Below are 18,873 nucleotides of genomic sequence, written 5' to 3'. Positions count from 1 at the left end.
ATAAAAACCATGCAAGAACAGTACCACTGTGATGTATAAAACACAACCCAGTGACCCCTATTTACCTTTATTTACTGTAAATCAGCATGCAATCAGCAGTTAACATGCAGAATTACAAGTAAATAAGGTTATTTAAATGTTCACGTGTCTGGAAAAACAACAAAGGTGCACAGCTTATCAAAATTTTTAGGTTTTCGTTAAATTTGCAACATATCCAATCTGTTGTAGGAAGAGAAACTGGCAGTCAAGATAAACACCTGTGGAAAACTATCTAATTACCAGTTATTATTTTGTTTCATTTCACCCCCCATTACTGGTACTGTACAAATAAAAATTTACATAGAGACAGAGACTTGACTGTTTGACTGGGGTTTCTTGCTATTGCAATGCTGTCAACCTCCACAATGCATTCCAATAACACTACATTCAAGAATGTGAACGAACCTCATTTAAAGAAAAAGAGGCTTGAACGAAACCTTGGGAGTCCACCCCTGTGCCACTGTAGGCAATCAAAGAGGTAACATGAGCTCAAGGACAGAAGTGATAGTGGTTTGATTTTGAGCTTAATTACCTTGCAAACCTGACCTCTGCAATATTGGCAAGGGTAATAGAAAGAAAGCAGTAGACATTACCGTCTTGCCACCATGGACTTTTGTAGTTGTAAGAACAAAACAAAATAAAAAGACTGCACAAAAGAAGAAAAGGAAAATCCTCCATGTGCCACCTGACAAATGAAACAAACCTATCTTAAAAAAGTGACAAAGACCCATGAAAAAATATGATCATAGTAAAAGATATACCACAAAGCATCAAAACCCAGCAAATTCAAAGTTTTTGGTTTTTTATGAAGTTTCTAATTTTTCCAAGTAAAAAGAAAAAAAAAAAGAAGAGAGTTCAAAATACATATCACGACTAAGATACTGCAACAACTCTTACATGAATAAATACATTTTGGTGTTTGTCTGTTGACTACATAATACTAATCTGGTTTTGAAAATAGTCACTAGTCCTCAGGCAGATGTTTGCTCTTGCACACTAGCTTTACCTTGTGAAACTAAAACTAGTTTAATTATCAGTCACATGCCTCTGCATATTCATACTCCCCAGATGCTCTGGTAGCACAGTAATTAGAAACTCCCTTGGAAAACAGTATTTACTGACAACACTTGGCTTTTCTTGGCCAAGGCTCTTGGATAACCTCTCACTCAATGGCATAGTACGCTTTCTTCATGCTCGTCTTCTACACCTGCCCTGTTCTCTAGTCAATGGATTTTTCAAGTTTCCAGACAAGTTTCCAGAGACTTCCCCCCTCTTGGGAGAGAAGACTGTACTCGGCATTCAAGACTCTCTTTACTAAACATTCAATCCGAACTTACTGCTCTTCTAAGTTTCAGGCCAAACACCCAGATGAAACTGCCAAAGCCAGTTTTCCTTAGCTCCTTAGTGCCTCAAAGCATCTTCTTACAACTCTTCTCAAAATAGTCTCTGTAATTAGCCAGGTGGCCTTCTTCCCCTACTTGTTCAGGCCTGAACTTCTCCCACTTCCCCCCCGAAGTCTCCTTACAGGAAGCTCCTCTCAGAGGCTCCTGTCTCTCTCCATCTTCTGTAAGTGGCAAAAAGACAGATAAAAATAGAAGGAATACATGGTGAGACTAGAAAGTTACCTTCTGAAAGTGTCTCTAGCAGACCATCTTACTATAAAGATCCCTAGATAGACTCTTCTCTTAGAAGGACCCAAACAGATGGTCAATAAATAGTGACAATATAAATCCAGATTTGTATTTACAATCTAAGATAGATCTGCTATAGGAGGTAGAACTTTCCTAAAATTTGTAGAAGCACAAACTTGTCCATCAGGAATTAAGATTTCAGTTAACTCAGTTTAGTGAGCTTCAAGGTGATTACATAGCCTGACAGTAGTTTTATTCAAGTGTTTAGAAAATCTGCTTTTTTGGTAGAGACTTTTTCCAAAGTACAAAAAATGATTGTACAATTGATGTAGGGAAGACATGAGAAGTACTGCAAACACCATGTTTCTCCTTCTCTACATTGGGCACAGCGTCTCAACACTAAATTAGAAGGAACCCACAAGTACAAACTGTACAGAACAAATACTATTTAAAATTACATGGAGTTGTAAGAAAGATTTAGTTTAACACAAGAAGATTCCTAGTGACAAATCTAGGAAGTATTTTTCCTCTACCTATTTTTAGCTGGGAAGACAAACTGAGGCATTTGGAGTATGAACAGTATTCCTCTTAATTTTGCTTCTCAGTATGAGCACAATGAAGGTTGTGCATTTCCTAGTGAGATTCCTGAAGACTGCTGCATCAGAGAAGACACTTTCGGAAATCTGAATATGCAGATGCCATTAAAACCCCTGATTTTTATTCCAATTTATTAAAAATTAAATATGGAATAAATGTATGGTCTAAACTTCAGATTAAATACGAATGTTAATTCCAAGTACCAACTCCACTGTCCACCTGATTTGCTCCAGTGTCTTAAAGCATAATGGCCTGCAAAATGATAATTCAAATATTTGAGGCTTGAGAAATCTCATTTCAGTTACTCTAAACTAATATACACTAACCAATATACATGCCATGTTCCAATATATTTTTATGAAAGCTAAGTTTACTAGAAATCAGTTACTCAACCGTGAAGAACACATATTAAAAATTACAATACATCATGAAAAAAAGGCTATATACAAAGTAAAAAAAATACTCAGCATATAAATAAGGATTTGTAGTCAAAATCAGCCTCTAATGGAATCAGTTTAGATGCAGGCAGCTAGTAGCATAGTTTTGGGGTTTACTTACATTCTTTTTGAATGCTAAGAGTCAGAACACATTCTCCATTTTGCAGCTTACATGTGAATTACAATTTGAAATTTCAAAAGGGTGTCTTTTGGGAATCGAAGTGCCTTAACACATTTACTTAGGTGCAAGACAATAAACAGTGGAATTTACCTAGGAGAATTTCTATTGGATAATACTGTTGTAAATTTAAGACTGGCTGGAGTCTGTCACAACAACCCATGAAATTTTGGTACAGAACAGGAACCAATAAAATTCAAGTATCTGCAGGGAACAAGACTACAGTCTACTTACCTTGGAATAGCCTTAAATGGTAACTTAACTGCTAAGCCTAAGTACTGAGGTGATAGCAAGTTAACAGCAGCTAACTGCACAAAAGCACATTTGTGCCAAACCTATCTACTACTAAATCATAGAATTAAAGCAAAAAAGCAAAGGTAACACAGTACAGAGAAGAGCCTTTTTATTTATCAATACTTAGAATCAATTGCAAGCTAAAGGTGGACACAAGTTATCCTTTGAGGCTATACTAAATGACCAGAAATCCCTTCACTTTTCATTCCCACCTTGACTATCTAAGATTCTTTAGAAAAAGTTTGCTCAAGGTATTCTGGAACACTTGAAACGCCTACAGTTAAGGCTTTAAGCCTTTTGGAATAAAAGCACACAAGCAAAAAAAAAAAAAGCTTTGTTTGAAATCTGATAGAATTCTAGCAAGATACCGGTTTATCCCAAAGAAGAACTTAATTATGAAACTATTCTTCAGTCACGAGAGAAGAAAAAAAAAGGTATGAATTTAGGTCTCTGATCCTGAAAAAAAAAGAAGTATCTTCAATAAATAACAGCATTCCTACTGAAGAGTTACATATGAAAAATGACGTATAATTTAAATTCTACTGTCACAAAATGTTTGCAGGGTCAGAACTTTTGTTTACATAACAAATGCACAAGAATTTTATTCTTTTTGAAGTGTGATGTGTTGACTTCTGAACTCCACAAAATATCATTATAACACATTGATGGTTCAGTAGTCCATTCAAAATGGAGAAAAAAATTCCTAAAATCAAAATTTAAAACTAACAACTACTGAATGGATAGCATTCCTATAGTTTATCAATGTCAAAATATTCTTCAGGCTATGATCTTATAAACACTTAAGCACTTAATTCTATGTGTGCACAGACCCACTGAAGTTACTTTCCTTGACATATTGAAGCAAGCTTAACTTGGAGAAAATCTGAGGCCCTATCAATTAAAAAATTTTTGCATGTTAGGTATGTAGCGTAAAAAAATCAATTAAAGAAAAACTTTCAAACTTTTATTAAAACTGCAATTCTACATCAATACTGAAACACTTGGACTTTTTTCTTTTAATAACTGTACACTGGCAACTTTGAGAATAAAACCACCTATTCTGATTTCTGAATTGGAAAGTAGGAATCAAACTTTATGACCTCTTCTCTGAAAGCTCTGCCATTTTAGATAAATATTAGATAAAGTAGAAAAAAATAGAGCACTTAATTCCAGATGAAATTAGAATTGAAAGCAAACACGCACCTGATGAACTCCCAAGAGATCCACATCAAAAAAAAGAAAATATACGTATGTAAGGGAAGGACAGTCAGGCCCAGTAACTGTTTCTGCCTACTCAGCACATAGAAATGTAATAGATATTTGCAGATAACTGTTGCAGATATTTGTTATTGCAATTCACGGATCAGAAATTCCTCTACCACACAATAAAATGTGCGTGACACTAGTGGTTTTACACAGGCAGTATTTTAAATTCCTAAATGAGAACTTTCAACAATACTACTATAGAAAACTACTGCAACTTGTCAGGCAGTAAAACTGGCAAGTCACACTCAAAAAGGAAAATATGCTGAAAAATATTACTGTTCTTAAAAACTCACCTATGCACTAAATTTATGAGGTTGGGGGTGGGGCAGAATTGACTGCATGCTTTCCAACAGCTTACATATATAACCACTAGAGAGCAGCTTGACATTTAAATAAGCTCTTTTCTCTACCCTACAATAAAATATGCTTTGCATCAAGTAAGCAAATTGTTTCTCCTGAATATATGCAAAATTTCTATTTGCAAATGGTCTCATGAACTGTTTTCACCTTCCTTCAACCAGATCGATAATTTTAGTTGATTGGTGTATGCCCCCCTTACAGCTCATCAGAGGGATTACAAATGCTGGTTACTTGGCTGGAATCCATTGTTAATCATTTTTGCTGGACTTAAAGCTACCCTGTATCTCCCCTCATGCAAATTAAACTCTTGAAAATTCTTTTTTTCCCTACCTATATCAGGTAAAAAGGGCTAATAAATAAAACAAGAACTAGCCTCTCAAATTTGTCCAACAAGCAGACACTGTTTATTTAAGTGGGTTCACTCCCTTCTCTCTCTCCCTCCAGTTACTAAATTTTATAAAAACAAAATAAACACGTACTTCAGGAGCTTAGCCAAAAAAAACCCCAACCAACCAAAAAACCCAGAACAAAAACCACCCCCAAAACCCCACTACACCCTCTTTCCTAATATGCACAGGATAGAAACAATAAATGATTAAATTCAATAATAGACTCAGAAAAGTCACAGAGATAATACCGTTAACCCATACTGTTGTGTATAACCACAGGCAAGAAGATATGAATTAAATATTCATCATAAGGCTTAATTTTGTATACCTGTTTTTGTCAGTGTTGTGTCTTATGCTTTAAAAAAAAGAAACGCCATTTTAAATCCATGAAAGCTTTGTCAAAGCAATTTCCAATAAATGTTCCTTAAATGAGCTCTGTAATTGAACTTGTTCCTTAAATGCTTGTTCCTTAAATGAATTCTGTAATTACTGAAATTTTTTTCAGACTTCAAAACATTTCATAAGTCTGGTTTATAGATTAAGCCCCCTCCACCCAGCTAATTTTTAATTACAAACAGAAATACCGAAAACATTATTTTAAAAGAACAAAGAAATATCCAGTAAATTCCTAGAATTTCTACATTATCATATTTGCCAGCTGCCATATAGGATCATATCTACATTTTTCACAGTTCAGATTTTTCTTTTTAAGTCAGTCATATCCCAGAGAATATAAAGTAGACAATTATATACACATTCACTTTTAAATGCATAAATAAGTCTCAGATTGCTAAGTAAAAGCTACTTTAAAATGCTTCAAGGTCTGAATAAAAAGAAACGCACATACAAAACAGACTTCTAAGATCTGTTAAATTAGATGCACAGCTAAGATCTCAATAGCAGCTATTCCATATCACTCTAGTAGGAAACAAAAATTAAGGTTTACATATAAAGCATGATAGAAAGTATGGACAGATATAAAGGGAATCAAGTCAGGCAATCAATTTCATTTCAGTAAAGGTGACTACACCACTAGAGTACCTGAATAGATATCACTGGTGTATTAAACATTGTTCCTAACATGTCAAATGCAGATGATATAAGAACCAGCTATAAACGAACTGCATTAGCAGTGCACTGAAGTTTTGTTTCCCTCTGCATTCAGGGGTTGCTGGGATTTTTGCTTCTCTGTCGTTTCATGTAAGATTTGATACATGCATCCAGGAGAATGGAGTATCAGAGAATGCACCTTTTATTAGGGTTGGAACATGGTGAGGTTTGCGACCGCCTTGTGGGACAAAGGGTCCCCACACTACAGCACAGTATTGTGAAAGCCTTAAAATATTTCATGTTGCACGTGTCTCAAACTGGATCAGAAGAACACGTGCAGCTGTTATACAGGCTTCTTCAAAAAACAAACAAAACCCATCCTTTTCTATCACCAGAAGTTATGCAACTTAAAACAAACAAAAGCAAACCCATCCCTCCAAATAACTGGATTTCCAAAGAAAAACTAGAGTTAAAAGGATTTTTTCCAACGACCTCCAATTAAATTTCTTTAGCTATCATGGATATTGAAGTATTTAGCATAATAATCACAAACCAAACTATGTTCTTCCAAAAGAAATTAAAAAAGAAAATCCATCTAGCTGGCATAATCAAAATGTATTTTGGCTGCTTTACTCACTTCCCCTCCAAGGGAACAGGATCAGGCTAATAACATTCTACCCATTATTTATTGATGATATTTTAAACTAGTTTAGCTGGACAGCATAGATTACACTCTTCCAGTCTCTACTCAAATTCTTTGAAGATATATAATTGTTCAGCTCTACGTATCTGCTCAAATTCGTGATAGCATTTACAGTACATAAAGAATCCTGTTCATCTTCTCTAGTTGTATCAAAACCTCCTGTGATTTCGTGAAATGAACAAGATTGTTAAGTGTTCTCATCTCACAGCAATAAATATTCATTCAAAAATCTGTCAGATACCTAACTTCAAAAGACAACTGGCTTGGAGGCAAATACATGTTAATTATGGCTTTTGAATTCATCAGCAACTGAAGCTGTAGACCTATACTTCCAAACAGATTTTACTGATTTTCTTTTTCTTGTTCTTAAAAATAAGATATAGGGAAAAAAAGGCAGAACAGAAAGATTAAGAAGTGTAAGCAAATATTTCAGTATAATATGAATACAATGCTACAATAAAAATTACCTGGCCTAAAAGAGCTGGCCTTGCAGTCCAGCAGGTTATTGTGACATTATTTAATGTATTCTGAAGTAATTGGACTAAGCTGGCAAGTATGATGTAAGAACAACAGGGACTTTTTTTCTTTGGGGGAAAAGTTCATTTACAGTCTGCCATTTGACTGTTTCTCAGACACTCATCACAAACACGTTTATCCTTTTTAAGGCAGTATCAGAAGTACATTTTCAGTGGTAATCAAAAGCAGTCCAGAACACAGTATTTAACTTATTCCATATGCAGGTAACAGAAAGGTAGAAAAGTTTTAAAATTATTATTTTTACCTTTTCTAGCTTTTTAGCCTCAATATGTCGCAGCACCTGTTCCCTCCAGTCATGAGGGACTTTACTTTTTCCTGGAGGGTCTAATAAAGAGTGCTCAGAGTTAACCCTTGGGTTTGATCTCTTTGAAGGGCTAGTCCGTGAGTAATTGAAGTCACTAACAGACATAGTTCTTTCTGGTATTTCATTCACTGACGGCCTAGCACTCTGTGGTCGGGGTACATTTGGACCATCAATGCTGTATGTCCTGGCAGAAAGAGGTCTCTGCTGTCCAGACATTACTGGTGGAGCTCTTCCCATTGAATGCAAATCTCTGTATGTTAAATAGTCCCCTTCAGAAACCTGGGTCCGCCTTGAAGGTCCAGTATCCCCAACATTTATAGAAGCTGTAGAAGATACACTGCTCTGCCTTTGAAGAGTGTGCCTGGTTGCTCCTGGGAGCAGTCTGTCATTTGGTGGAATAGCCCACATATCTGTATGTCTCCCAGCCATCCGTTGATGAGTGTTATACACAGCACTGGCTCGGACATTGTTATGATTAGAGAAATTCATGTTGGCAGAATGCTTTACATAGCTGGGGGTTTCCGTACTGTCAGACCTTAGCAGGCGTGAAGGAGGTAAGCTGCCTTGTTCTACTTGGGTGTTTTGTTTCTGGGGCCACAAGGTGTCTTTTGCTGTTGCACTGCTGCTGTACTGAATATTATACTGGGGAGCGCAGAACATCTGTGCACCACTTGTCACTAATCCTCTCACTACATTAGCACCTTCGGGATTGTGATTTGAGTCAAACTTGAACACAGTTTTTGCAGAAGATACTAAATCAGATGATGACGACGACCCAGGAAAAACCTGCAAAGGCTGATCATACAGAAGAGTAGCAGATTTACTTCGGACTATGTTTTTTCCATCTGCACTATCAGATGCTGATTTTACCACTGAGTTTGGCTGTTGAGAGCCATTCTCATTGACAATATCGTAGATTTTCAGACCACCAGTGTCCATACTAGTGATGCTGTGAGATTTCATCACAGGACCACTTCTCCGTGGGGACAAATCTTCAGTGCTCCTCGAAACAGACAGCTCAGCAGAATCACCATCAACTGTAGTGCTTCTTGTTAGTTCATCTTTACTGGGAGACTGTACTGCTTCCTCAGGATATCCATTTACTTTATTTATAGGATATTTGTTTCCATTTTCCAAGTGCTCACTTTCTTCTTTCATGTTGTTATTCAAAAAGCCCTTTACTGAAACTATTTCCTGTGTTTGTAACCTTTCTGCAAGAATTGGCACTGCCTCTTCACTAACCAGTTTATTGATATTCATGTTTATTTGGTCTAATTTGTGAGACTCCTCCGTAGGAGTCCTTAGATCAACACCTTTTCCTATCAGGCCTAATCTTTCTTCAATGCTTAATTCATATTCAGACAAATTTGTAACCTTCTCTTGCACATTTATTTTTTCTTCTACAGTAATGCTCAATTCACCTCCATTTTGCAAAAGATTATTCAAATTTTCATCTTCTCGCCTGGAAAAAAAGATGGCTCTTAAAAGGAATTCCAAAAGGAACCAACATATTCCTTTAAAAACTGTTTTAGAAAAAAATAATTAACATGCAACATAGCCATACTGTGCACACAGAACAGGACAAAGACCAATATACAACCAGATTTATGACTTGCTATCTTACAATTACAAAAAAAATTATATAGAAGGCTCATTTACTCAAAGTTTGTGTCATCTGATTTCAGAAGTTTGTTTAAATTCAACAGGAATTATTAAAGACAGTTTAAAAGTGTCAAAAAGTACAAAGTGACAGTAACTCAATTTTTTTTATCAAATACTTGCAAATTCCATGACAATTTTGGACAAATGTCTTGTTTCTATTGGCAGTTAAAAAAACAGACAGACATCTTCTAACTAAAACTTTGAGAAGAGTAGCAACCTGTAAGTCCATTCCTTATAAGTTTCTAAAAGCCTTTTATAGTTATGTTAGTAATCAAATTGAACTTCAAAATTATGCAAGTAAAAACACAGAGCTTTTAAAATGGTGTATTGAATTATTTTGCAGGGATAAAAAATAAGGATGAAATTATTATACCGTATTATAAAAACAGATGGGAACCATGTCTTGTATACTAAAATTAGCCTCTGAATTTTATTGTCTTTTTTTTTTTAAAGATAACTATTCCATTATTTAACATTATTTGAAAACATTAAAATTTAAATTATTTCATGGATGATAAATTAATGAATTAAAGAAATGGATACATAATATGAAAGATTAAGTAACATTTTCTATTAGATTTGCCCAGTGGTATATAGTATCTTACAAACCTGATCTTGGATAAAACAGCAGCATGTGTTTCTTTGTCTGGAGAACAGAGAGAAATATCTTGGCTACTATCAGTATTTAAGGAAACAGAATCTGACATTCGAGAAGGAGAGGAACAGTTGCTGTTATTTTGATTGCTATTGTGGGTAGCTTCATCTGATAAGGAATCAGCATCTTTTGAATCATCTGAAATAAAAATTTGCCAATTTAGTTACAGACATACATCTGTTTAAAAGCCATTTAATGTGTGTATGTTATGGTATTTAGAAATTGTCTCGTTTTTCAGTAATTCTTACTACTGGCAACTAAAGTGTAAGCTAACACCTTTTCAGACCTCATTTAAACTTACAAAAGACTGTTGACAATAGTTCCTATTTTTTAAATATTTGGCTCAATGTAAACAGCCCTCACTTGTTAATGAAATTTAACTTGTTGCTTTATGCCAAGTTTCCTTGGCATAAGCTAGTGCTACGTTATGTAATATTTCCCCAAAACATCTATCAAGTCATATTTCTGTTTTTACAATGATTTCGAAGTTTTGCATTACATGAGTCTATTAGCCCCTATGAAAATTAAGTACACTGCTTCACATGCAGGATTTTGAAAGTGTACACAGTTCCTGATTTTGAACATTATATCGTTGTTAAACAGCTATTTATTAGACCAAGCACTCTGGAAAGACCTAAATCACTGGATAAGCCCTATATAGTTTCATAAATATAAAAAAACAGTAAAGAAAAATGTTCTTCTGCAGAGTTGGAATCCAATGCATTCCCATGCTTTGCAGATCACTTAGGACAACATTTTCAGAGCAATTTACACTTGTGCACACTGATTCTTGCATAATGTATGCATACTTACATACTACGTCTATATAAAAATAATTTTTCTGTGGGACTTCAAGCCAGCCATGATTTTGATATAAGTGTACGAACAAATATATTTAAATTTTTGCTTCAAGACACAGTTACAGGTGCCAAAAGCATAAATTTTGTGAAGCTAATGTTTATCTCCAGAGACAAGAAAGAAGCTGTTTTGACTTAGTACTTTAGTCAGGCATAAAAACCCAAAGACAGCATTGATAAACACCAGTCTTTTCACCTGCATGTGATCCTCAGCATCTTCCTGCTACCTCCGTGTGGTCTTCCTTCACCCCCACTAAATCTCACCCTTTTACATCTAATGGCCAGAAAAGCCTTTTGTCCTGGAAAGTACTGGACTAGGATATCATATGAAGCAAAATACAATTTGCTCTCCAACTTTTAAATTATGTTTTCTCTGAATCCTAGGTCATTCCTTACCCTTAAGGAAATGTTTACCCAGACTGAAATTATCTTTCAGAGAATGTAAAACTTAGGTAACAAAAACAATGTTCTGAAGTTTCTGTTAGAGGAAAGAAGAAAAATAAAAGAGTAAAGTGACTCTGGAGAAAGAGTTGCCACAAGAGAAGTTTATTCTTAAACCTTAGGAAGAAAGCACAGCTCCTCTGAGAAATTTAAACAAGCGATATTGCTGCCTACAGCAGCAATAATCCACAAAATCTGGTGGAGGGGGGAAATACGGAATATTTCCAAAGTAAAAACCACTTTCTGCAATTCTTTTCTTAAGCGTATCAAGAGTGTGTTCAAGCTAACAGGCCCCCAAAACACACGCATCTCCCTTCCCCCTCTGCTTTTAAACTGATGACAAGAATCAAGAAAATTAGGATGTCATCACAGCTTTCTCTACCACACACTCAAGTATAAGATATTGCAGATTTTTTTTCTGCTTTCATTGCTTAACTAGAGAATTGATCACCTTTCTTTTAAAACATATAAATTAAACCTACTTTTACATAATTTAATTGGAAAAACTAGCCACTGAGTCAAGAAATTATCAGAATCCCACAACAACACTTCTATTGCTTTTTATCGTATCTAACCTTTTTTGTTATTGCTAAGAGCTACCACTTTTGGTTGGTTTATGGACGTTTCTATCAGCGGTGGTCGCATTTCTGCCATTTTCATCTCTTCATCAGAGGATAGTTCTTCTGACTCCTGCTAAAGGAAGAACAGCTTTATGCTGTGCATTTTAAAGACCTCTTAAAGGTTAAGTAAATGCTATCTAAGCTGTCACCCACTGAACAATAAAGAGGAAAAAATAAACAAGCAACATAACATAGGCATAACATAACTGTGTAGTGCAAGTCAGCTGAATTTAGTAACATTTGCCACTGAATTATCTTTAAGAAGCAGCACATACAGACTTGCATTATCACTAATGAACTCCATGGGAACAACGGTCAAACCGGTAACTTCAGCTGCAAAAACCTACTTGGAGCAAGCAGATGCAGCCTCTTGTCCACCACTGGAGAGAACCTCCAGTGGAGTTCAGGTGAGAAAGTTATCACTGAACCAGCAAACACCCCAGACTGACTAGCTGGGTATTGGTTTTGCAGAAAAGAGCTCAAACTGAAACACCTATAGGGTAGCATGACCAAGACAATCTTAGGAATGGAGAGCTCTGCTGTGAGAAAAGACTGAATGAGCTTGGCTTGCCTAGTCTAGCAAAAAAAAGAGCAAGTGTAGCTTGGGTTTATACCTTTAAATTTACACTGGGAGTAAATTCCAAAAGGAAGAGAAGTTATTTAACTTCAAGAACAATGGCAGAGGAATAAAGTGGTGCTGAATACATTTAAGCTAGAAATCACTAGTTCCTAATCATAAGATGGAGCTCAGTGCACTTACGAAAGAGATTAACTGACAAAGCTGCTGCAGGAGCAGCCATGCAACTGATTCAGTATCCTACTGCCAGCCCTATATTCCTATCATCTTCAAAAAACGCTTGTTCCCAGTAATACTTTGAAGGAAAAAACCCTCCCCTAAAGTGGAAATTTCTTTCTAGTAAACATGCTTCCTATTACAAATGCTACAAAATCCATGTTGCAGATTGTAAAAACAGTCTGTCAATGTTCATTTTTTCTTACAAGATTCAGAACACAATGTTCTGAAAGCACCACCTTTCCCATGATACTAACTACCTGGCCAGTTCTTTGGGCTGCAGGGAGGACAAACCTGACTGAGATGTAGCAAACAAGGTATAATAGACTTCATTAAAAATAAAAAATAAAAATCCATCTGTTTTTCTCTGCAATCGGGACAGACCTCCTCTTCACTGCCTCTACCACACTGCCCTTCCTCTTGGATGTGACATACATGTGTAATCCATGTTGAAATGAAAAACTTACATGCATGCAAAGTTTAGAAATCTGGATTCAACTGCAACAGAGTTACCAGCAGGTTATTACATGGAAGTAAGGAATTCACTATCCCTAATCTACCACACACTGCTGCCTTATTTGCTTACTGGCATACTGCCAGCTACAAAGAATTGCTGTCACTATTGTTACACAACTAATATGATTTTCTGAAATTATGTTTTTAAACTAAAGAAAAATGTCAAAACCATTATTTTCAGTAAGTATATAGAAGCAGGAAGATGCTAGTGGGGAAATAGCCAGCAACAGCCACAACTGCTTGTCACAAAGTGTTTTCAGCAAAAGTATCATATATGCATGTTCCACTGCTTAGACAACACAGGCAAAAATATTCTGCTTGTGAAACTATGAAAAAAGCATTTTTCAGGTGATGCCTGGTGACTGGCAACTTATTGAGTGACAAATTCCAAAATTTGTCGTAAGCCTGAAACATTCTAAATAAACGAGTACATGGTGTTTGTCAGAGAGATGTACAAAGAGTTTAGAAGTTTAAAATCTGACTCTTCATAAAAGGTAAATACAATCCAAGTCATATTCATGACAGCTCACTAATAAACACAGAGGAATACATATTTTTAAACGCACCTTTCACTTTTCATTTGAAATGAATGTGCATAGTCACTTGGATATACAAGTTTTTGATTGCTCCCACTAATCAGATATTTTGTCATTTCAGTGACAATTAAAATCAATTATTTAATTAAGAACTGACAATCAAGCAAAACCTGGAAATTTCTATCTAAGTGTGAGTCTTTTCACAGTTCGATACTTAGGTCAACTTTTAATCAAGCTTGCTTTCTTTTTCTTTAAATGCATGTATCTTTCATTATGAACTTTTTATTAGCTATTTCAACTTTTACTTAATATAATCTGAAGTGAGAAAAATACTGCATTGCAAACCATCTGTATTTACAGCACTTATGGATGGCAATTTTCTGCTATTGTCAACATAAATTTTCATCTCCCAGAGTAACAAATTCAATACAACACCAGCACAATTCTTTGACTGCTATGATGTTCATCACAATGCCATACCTCGAGCGTGTCTTCATGGTTGACAATTGTTTTCGTGTGCTGCAAGGTTTTAACAAGTGCAGTCATCTGTGAATTTGTGGTGCTGTGCTCAGCTTCTGGTTCAGTAGGCTTCTGCACAGAGCTTCCTGCTGAATACTGCTTTCTCTCATCTGCTTTACTCTTTATTGAAGCAATTTCTGAAGTCTACAGGATTAAGAACATTAGCAGAAAAAACAGCCTGAAAGGTTTTCAGTAACATATGATATTTAGAGTTAACATTATATATTTTGGGAAACTATGGAATGGAAAATCTGAGCTTTGAAATTATGAAGTAAGAAATGCACCAGGTATGAAACGCAGAGAAATCTCTGCAGATTAATGAGGTACAGTCCCTACCCTTTGTCAGTCAGTTTGACTCTCTTCCTTACTGGGGTCAATTTGTACCATTAAATTTCCAGTTAAATAAAAAAAAAAGCACCAAGAATATCTACAATGAGACACGTCAGCACCAAACAGTAGGCCTATCACCTATCATGCTACATCAACCTGTCAGAAACTCCTGACTCCTCTGCTAACTTAGTACGATTGCCTTCCCAACTTATCATGTAAAACCTCCAGTCATGAGGGCAGCAGTAAGATCCTTAGAGATTACCCTGAATTTCAATTGTGAAGTCTGGGAGATCAGAGGATGATAAAGATGCCATCCTCCAGAAATCAAAGCAGCCAGCTCCTTAACACATCCATAGTTTGTATTTGCCTGAGAATCAAGTCACTTTCCTTGTTCTTAGTGTCAGAGGAAAATTGCTACTGCAAACCAGACATTTATTACAGATGACTTTAGACGGAGAAGAGGTAAATTCTATTCTTTAATCTGACATTTTTTCTTGCTAAAGCATTAGTGGGGAGGGAGAAGAAAATTAAAAGGAATCAATGACACTCTAGATCTTTGGAAGTTCTTGCAAAGTCAGAAAAGAATATTATCTCTAACCTTTACCCCCACATCTTTTACAGAAACTGCCTGGCCTTCTCGTTTTGACTCCTTGGCAACATCTTCGGTAGACTCTTCATCCTTTAGCCTATGTACAATTGTCTGGACTGTTTTGACCATATTCTTCAGTTCATCAGGATATGGAGTTGGATATCTTTTCAGGTTGCCTTCCTGTACAACAAAAAGCAATAAAGTTCTACATTTAATTAAATGCCATAATTAAAACATCAGCTTTAAAACAGACGATGAATTAGGACAAAACACTGAACAATCTAGGATCTCTGCTTTGCTGTTCGAGTCTACCTGGATTGATGCAGACTCAAGTTTATAAAACCCAGCAAGATTATGAATCACTTCTTCCCCCCCCCCCCCCCCCCCCCCCAAATGTGTCCATTGATTGCAAGCAGGAAGAATTATGACAACTGTAATTTACTTAAAGAAAAATCAGGACTAATCATTGTTTCCCCACTATCTTTCTCCACTGCAGCACCAGTCAGGTAGTCTCCTAGTTATGCCCTACATTGCCTTACCATCAGCTGAGAGTTTTTCCCTTGTGTGCCACTTTAAATGATCTGGCCAAAAAAACCCAAAACCAAAAAAAACCCTAAAACCACAGTGTTTCATCCTGTCAGGTACTCTCAACTAATAACTGAAGACTTGATTTCTTCAGCAGGGCAAAATCCACAGCCAAAGTAAGGAAAAGGATGGGATTCAGGGGTGGGGATAAGAGGGAGGGAAGCACCAAGCGTTCAAAAATATATTCAATACTAACCCGAGGCGGTGCCTCTCTCTCATCTTTGTCTTCATCACATTCAAATGCCACCTGAGCACGCTGTTTCCGCTGTTCCTCCCACAGAGATGGATTGAAACTTTCATTATCAGATATGAACATAACTATATTAAAAAAAAAAAGAGACTCTCGTAAGAATAGGATACATTATGTGAAATAAAAATTCTCTTTTTCTTTCTTTTGGATGGGATTGGTGTGCTTTTGTATGCATTCTTAAAAGATAAGAGACCAGCAGCACCATTAACTGAAGACTAGCTGCACTGCCACTGCTTTATGAACTTGGCTGTATTTTCATAATAGTAAAATCCCTATCTGTAAAGTAAAAAACTTCATACACACAGCTGTACACTAGTCTTAACACTCACACTTGAAAATTTTCAGCAGAACTCTCTGCTGCAAAGTATTTTTATTCATATATATGTATAAACATGAAAATATGTATTTGCATATATATAAATGTAAATTATACAGATTTATATAGCTTAACTTCAGTGAGGTGGTCTCATTAAGCTTGTGTAAGAGCATTCACCTGATTTCATTTAATGAAAATTTAAAAACTAAGAATAAGAATGACTTAGTAACAAAAATCTGCATTATTACTAATCCTGAAAAAACCTACAGCATCTAAAACTTAAGGTAAACAGATGATTTTGCAGAAGTTATACAAATGACAGGAGCTTTACGAAGTATTTCTTGCTTAATTTTACAAGAGAGAAAAAAATTTTTTGTGTATCCACTGCCTCTTATTCTAGCATGTCTCCATGCCTTACATCAGCCAGGTTCTACTTTAGCATGCCAAATAGTCTAATAAATCTGCCACCACCACCCCAGCAAATGTATATCCTTCACTAGCAACGCCAAGACTGTTCATATTAACTACTTCTATACCTGAAATACAAAAATACTTAATTACAGGGCTCAGGAAGTGCACTGGAATATTTGTTACTCTGCATTTATTGGGTAAACTTACAATTTTATCACATCTGAAAATATTCTAATAGACTTCACTATCACCGAAACTGTTCCTGACCAAAAAAAGAATTGATAAAGAATTTTAAAAAATTTAATTTTTAAAAATGCTATCTATTGAACTTTAAACCTTCCATTTGGAATGACCACCTCAGAGACAGGTATTCTGGCAACTTAAGCCAAACAAGCAGCCCTTTCCTTGTCTACAGAAGGAAACCCTGGCACCTGGGTAAATATAGTTCAAATGGAGAGAATGCTTTCAGGAACAGTCTTGAACTTCACTGAATCTCCAAATGATTTTATAATTCTCACATTCTATCAGAGGTATTGCAGATGCATTATCTGCATTAGAAGGCACTAAAAGCAATGCACAATTTACTGGTTTTGCTGATATTTTTGATTACTCCTCTCTCAGTGTACTAGACACTTGTGCCATGGAACAGCAAATGTTGCCACTTGTCAGTTTTCAATTATTTCCATTGATATGTGCCCGCCCTCCATTTCTCCTAAAGCAGCACAAGCTTTTTCCTTTTGCCTGCAGGGGAAAGAAAGTGGAGAAAAAGAGATTTAACTCTCTTTCCTTAACTCTTGATGGGGTTACTCATGGAATGTTACTTATTTTCCTAACTATTTCACAAGTGTGCAGAAATAACTTTCTGGCAAGGTCTTAATATTTTAGGCCTAACTTTTTATAAAACAGTTCAAACTAAATGTGAGCAAAATGCTTTTTTTCTAGACCAATTTTTTCTTTCTTTTAAAATAAAACACAGAATGAGATGTACTTTTCCAAAAATATGTACTTGGTAATGGAGGAAACATTTTGTCTAACATTCTGTTAAAATAGTCAGTCTGAAGCAGACACCTGCTAAGGAGAATTTCACCCCTAACCATTAGGCTCTGCCAGAATGAAATAGGGTGTCACATTGGGAAGTGGCAACCATCACAAAACATGATCCCACCAGTCCATTTCTCACCTCGCTCACTGCAACAGTTTCACCTAGAATTTACTAATATGTAGATCACATTGTCACTCTTCTCATTCTTCAGATGTAACTCTTCATCACTTACAAGTTTACTTCAAACTTGTATTTAAGTATTATCTAGTAAAAATCATATTAGCTGGACAGTCTTCCCATTATTATTTTCAAAAGTGAGCATTCTGACAGGGTATTTCAGAAATTCTTACCATCCTCAGTCCTTGGTTGCTGGGGGAACATGTAATTAGTAAGCACTGTTTTCTGTGTGTCAGGGTCAGCTTCTTTTTGAAGAGGTATAAGTGGTTTAGACTAGGAAGCAAATGTAAGAAGGATATGTTATGAGAATATATATAAAAAAGTAAATATGATCTACATATCACAGAGCATGCCTGTCCCATTACTTTGAAGACTACTCCGTCTTGTATTAAACCATTTCTCCTGCGAATAATTTTCACAAAATGAAGTTATTAACATATCTGTCTTTGATGACTGGCTTTGACTGAGAACTGAAACTCAGTAACAGCTTTAAGAGAAAAGCAAGCGCTGGATATTCAAAAAATAACCCAGTTTCTTGCTAGGACTTACTACTATCCCAAAGCAGGCTTTGGAAATACACAGGAATACACAGATATATTTAGCCATTTAAAGCTGTAGACAGCCATATAAAAAGAAATATTTTGTACTCGTTTTTCATATTGACACCAGATTGAATATTCCCCACCCCTTACAAAAAAGGGCAAGTGATTCTTGAAATGACTGTATTAGTAAAAGTGCTTTCATTGTACCACATCTGAGGCTAATGGGTTTCTGGCAGCCCCATACACC

The 18,873-nt window shown here is 35.8% G+C and overlaps 1 protein-coding gene across 7 annotated transcripts in view; it reads right to left on the bottom strand.

Annotated features, from left to right (window-relative positions):
* Positions 1 to 18,873, bottom strand: part of ERBIN (erbb2 interacting protein) — a 123,009-nt gene that overhangs the window by 10,451 nt on the left and 93,685 nt on the right. For 4 of the 7 annotated variants that reach the window (XM_076362809.1, XM_076362808.1, XM_076362814.1 and 1 more), the window contains 7 exons: positions 18,258 to 18,357; positions 16,085 to 16,206; positions 15,313 to 15,483; positions 14,346 to 14,528; positions 11,976 to 12,093; positions 10,057 to 10,240; positions 7,726 to 9,247 (listed from right to left, as the gene is read on the bottom strand). In XM_076362809.1, the coding sequence (XP_076218924.1) occupies positions 7,726 to 9,247; positions 10,057 to 10,240; positions 11,976 to 12,093; positions 14,346 to 14,528; positions 15,313 to 15,483; positions 16,085 to 16,206; positions 18,258 to 18,357 (2,400 nt within the window). The remainder of the gene's footprint in view (positions 1 to 7,725; positions 9,248 to 10,056; positions 10,241 to 11,975; positions 12,094 to 14,345; positions 14,529 to 15,312; positions 15,484 to 16,084; positions 16,207 to 18,257; positions 18,358 to 18,873) is intronic. The other 3 variants (XM_076362811.1, XM_076362815.1, XM_076362812.1) reach the window with 2 other exon arrangements.

The sequence above is a fragment of the Aptenodytes patagonicus genome, chromosome Z (genome assembly GCF_965638725.1).
Source record: "Aptenodytes patagonicus chromosome Z, bAptPat1.pri.cur, whole genome shotgun sequence".
Lineage (NCBI taxonomy): Eukaryota > Metazoa > Chordata > Aves > Sphenisciformes > Spheniscidae > Aptenodytes > Aptenodytes patagonicus.
This window is presented reverse-complemented; position numbering and strand designations above follow the sequence as displayed.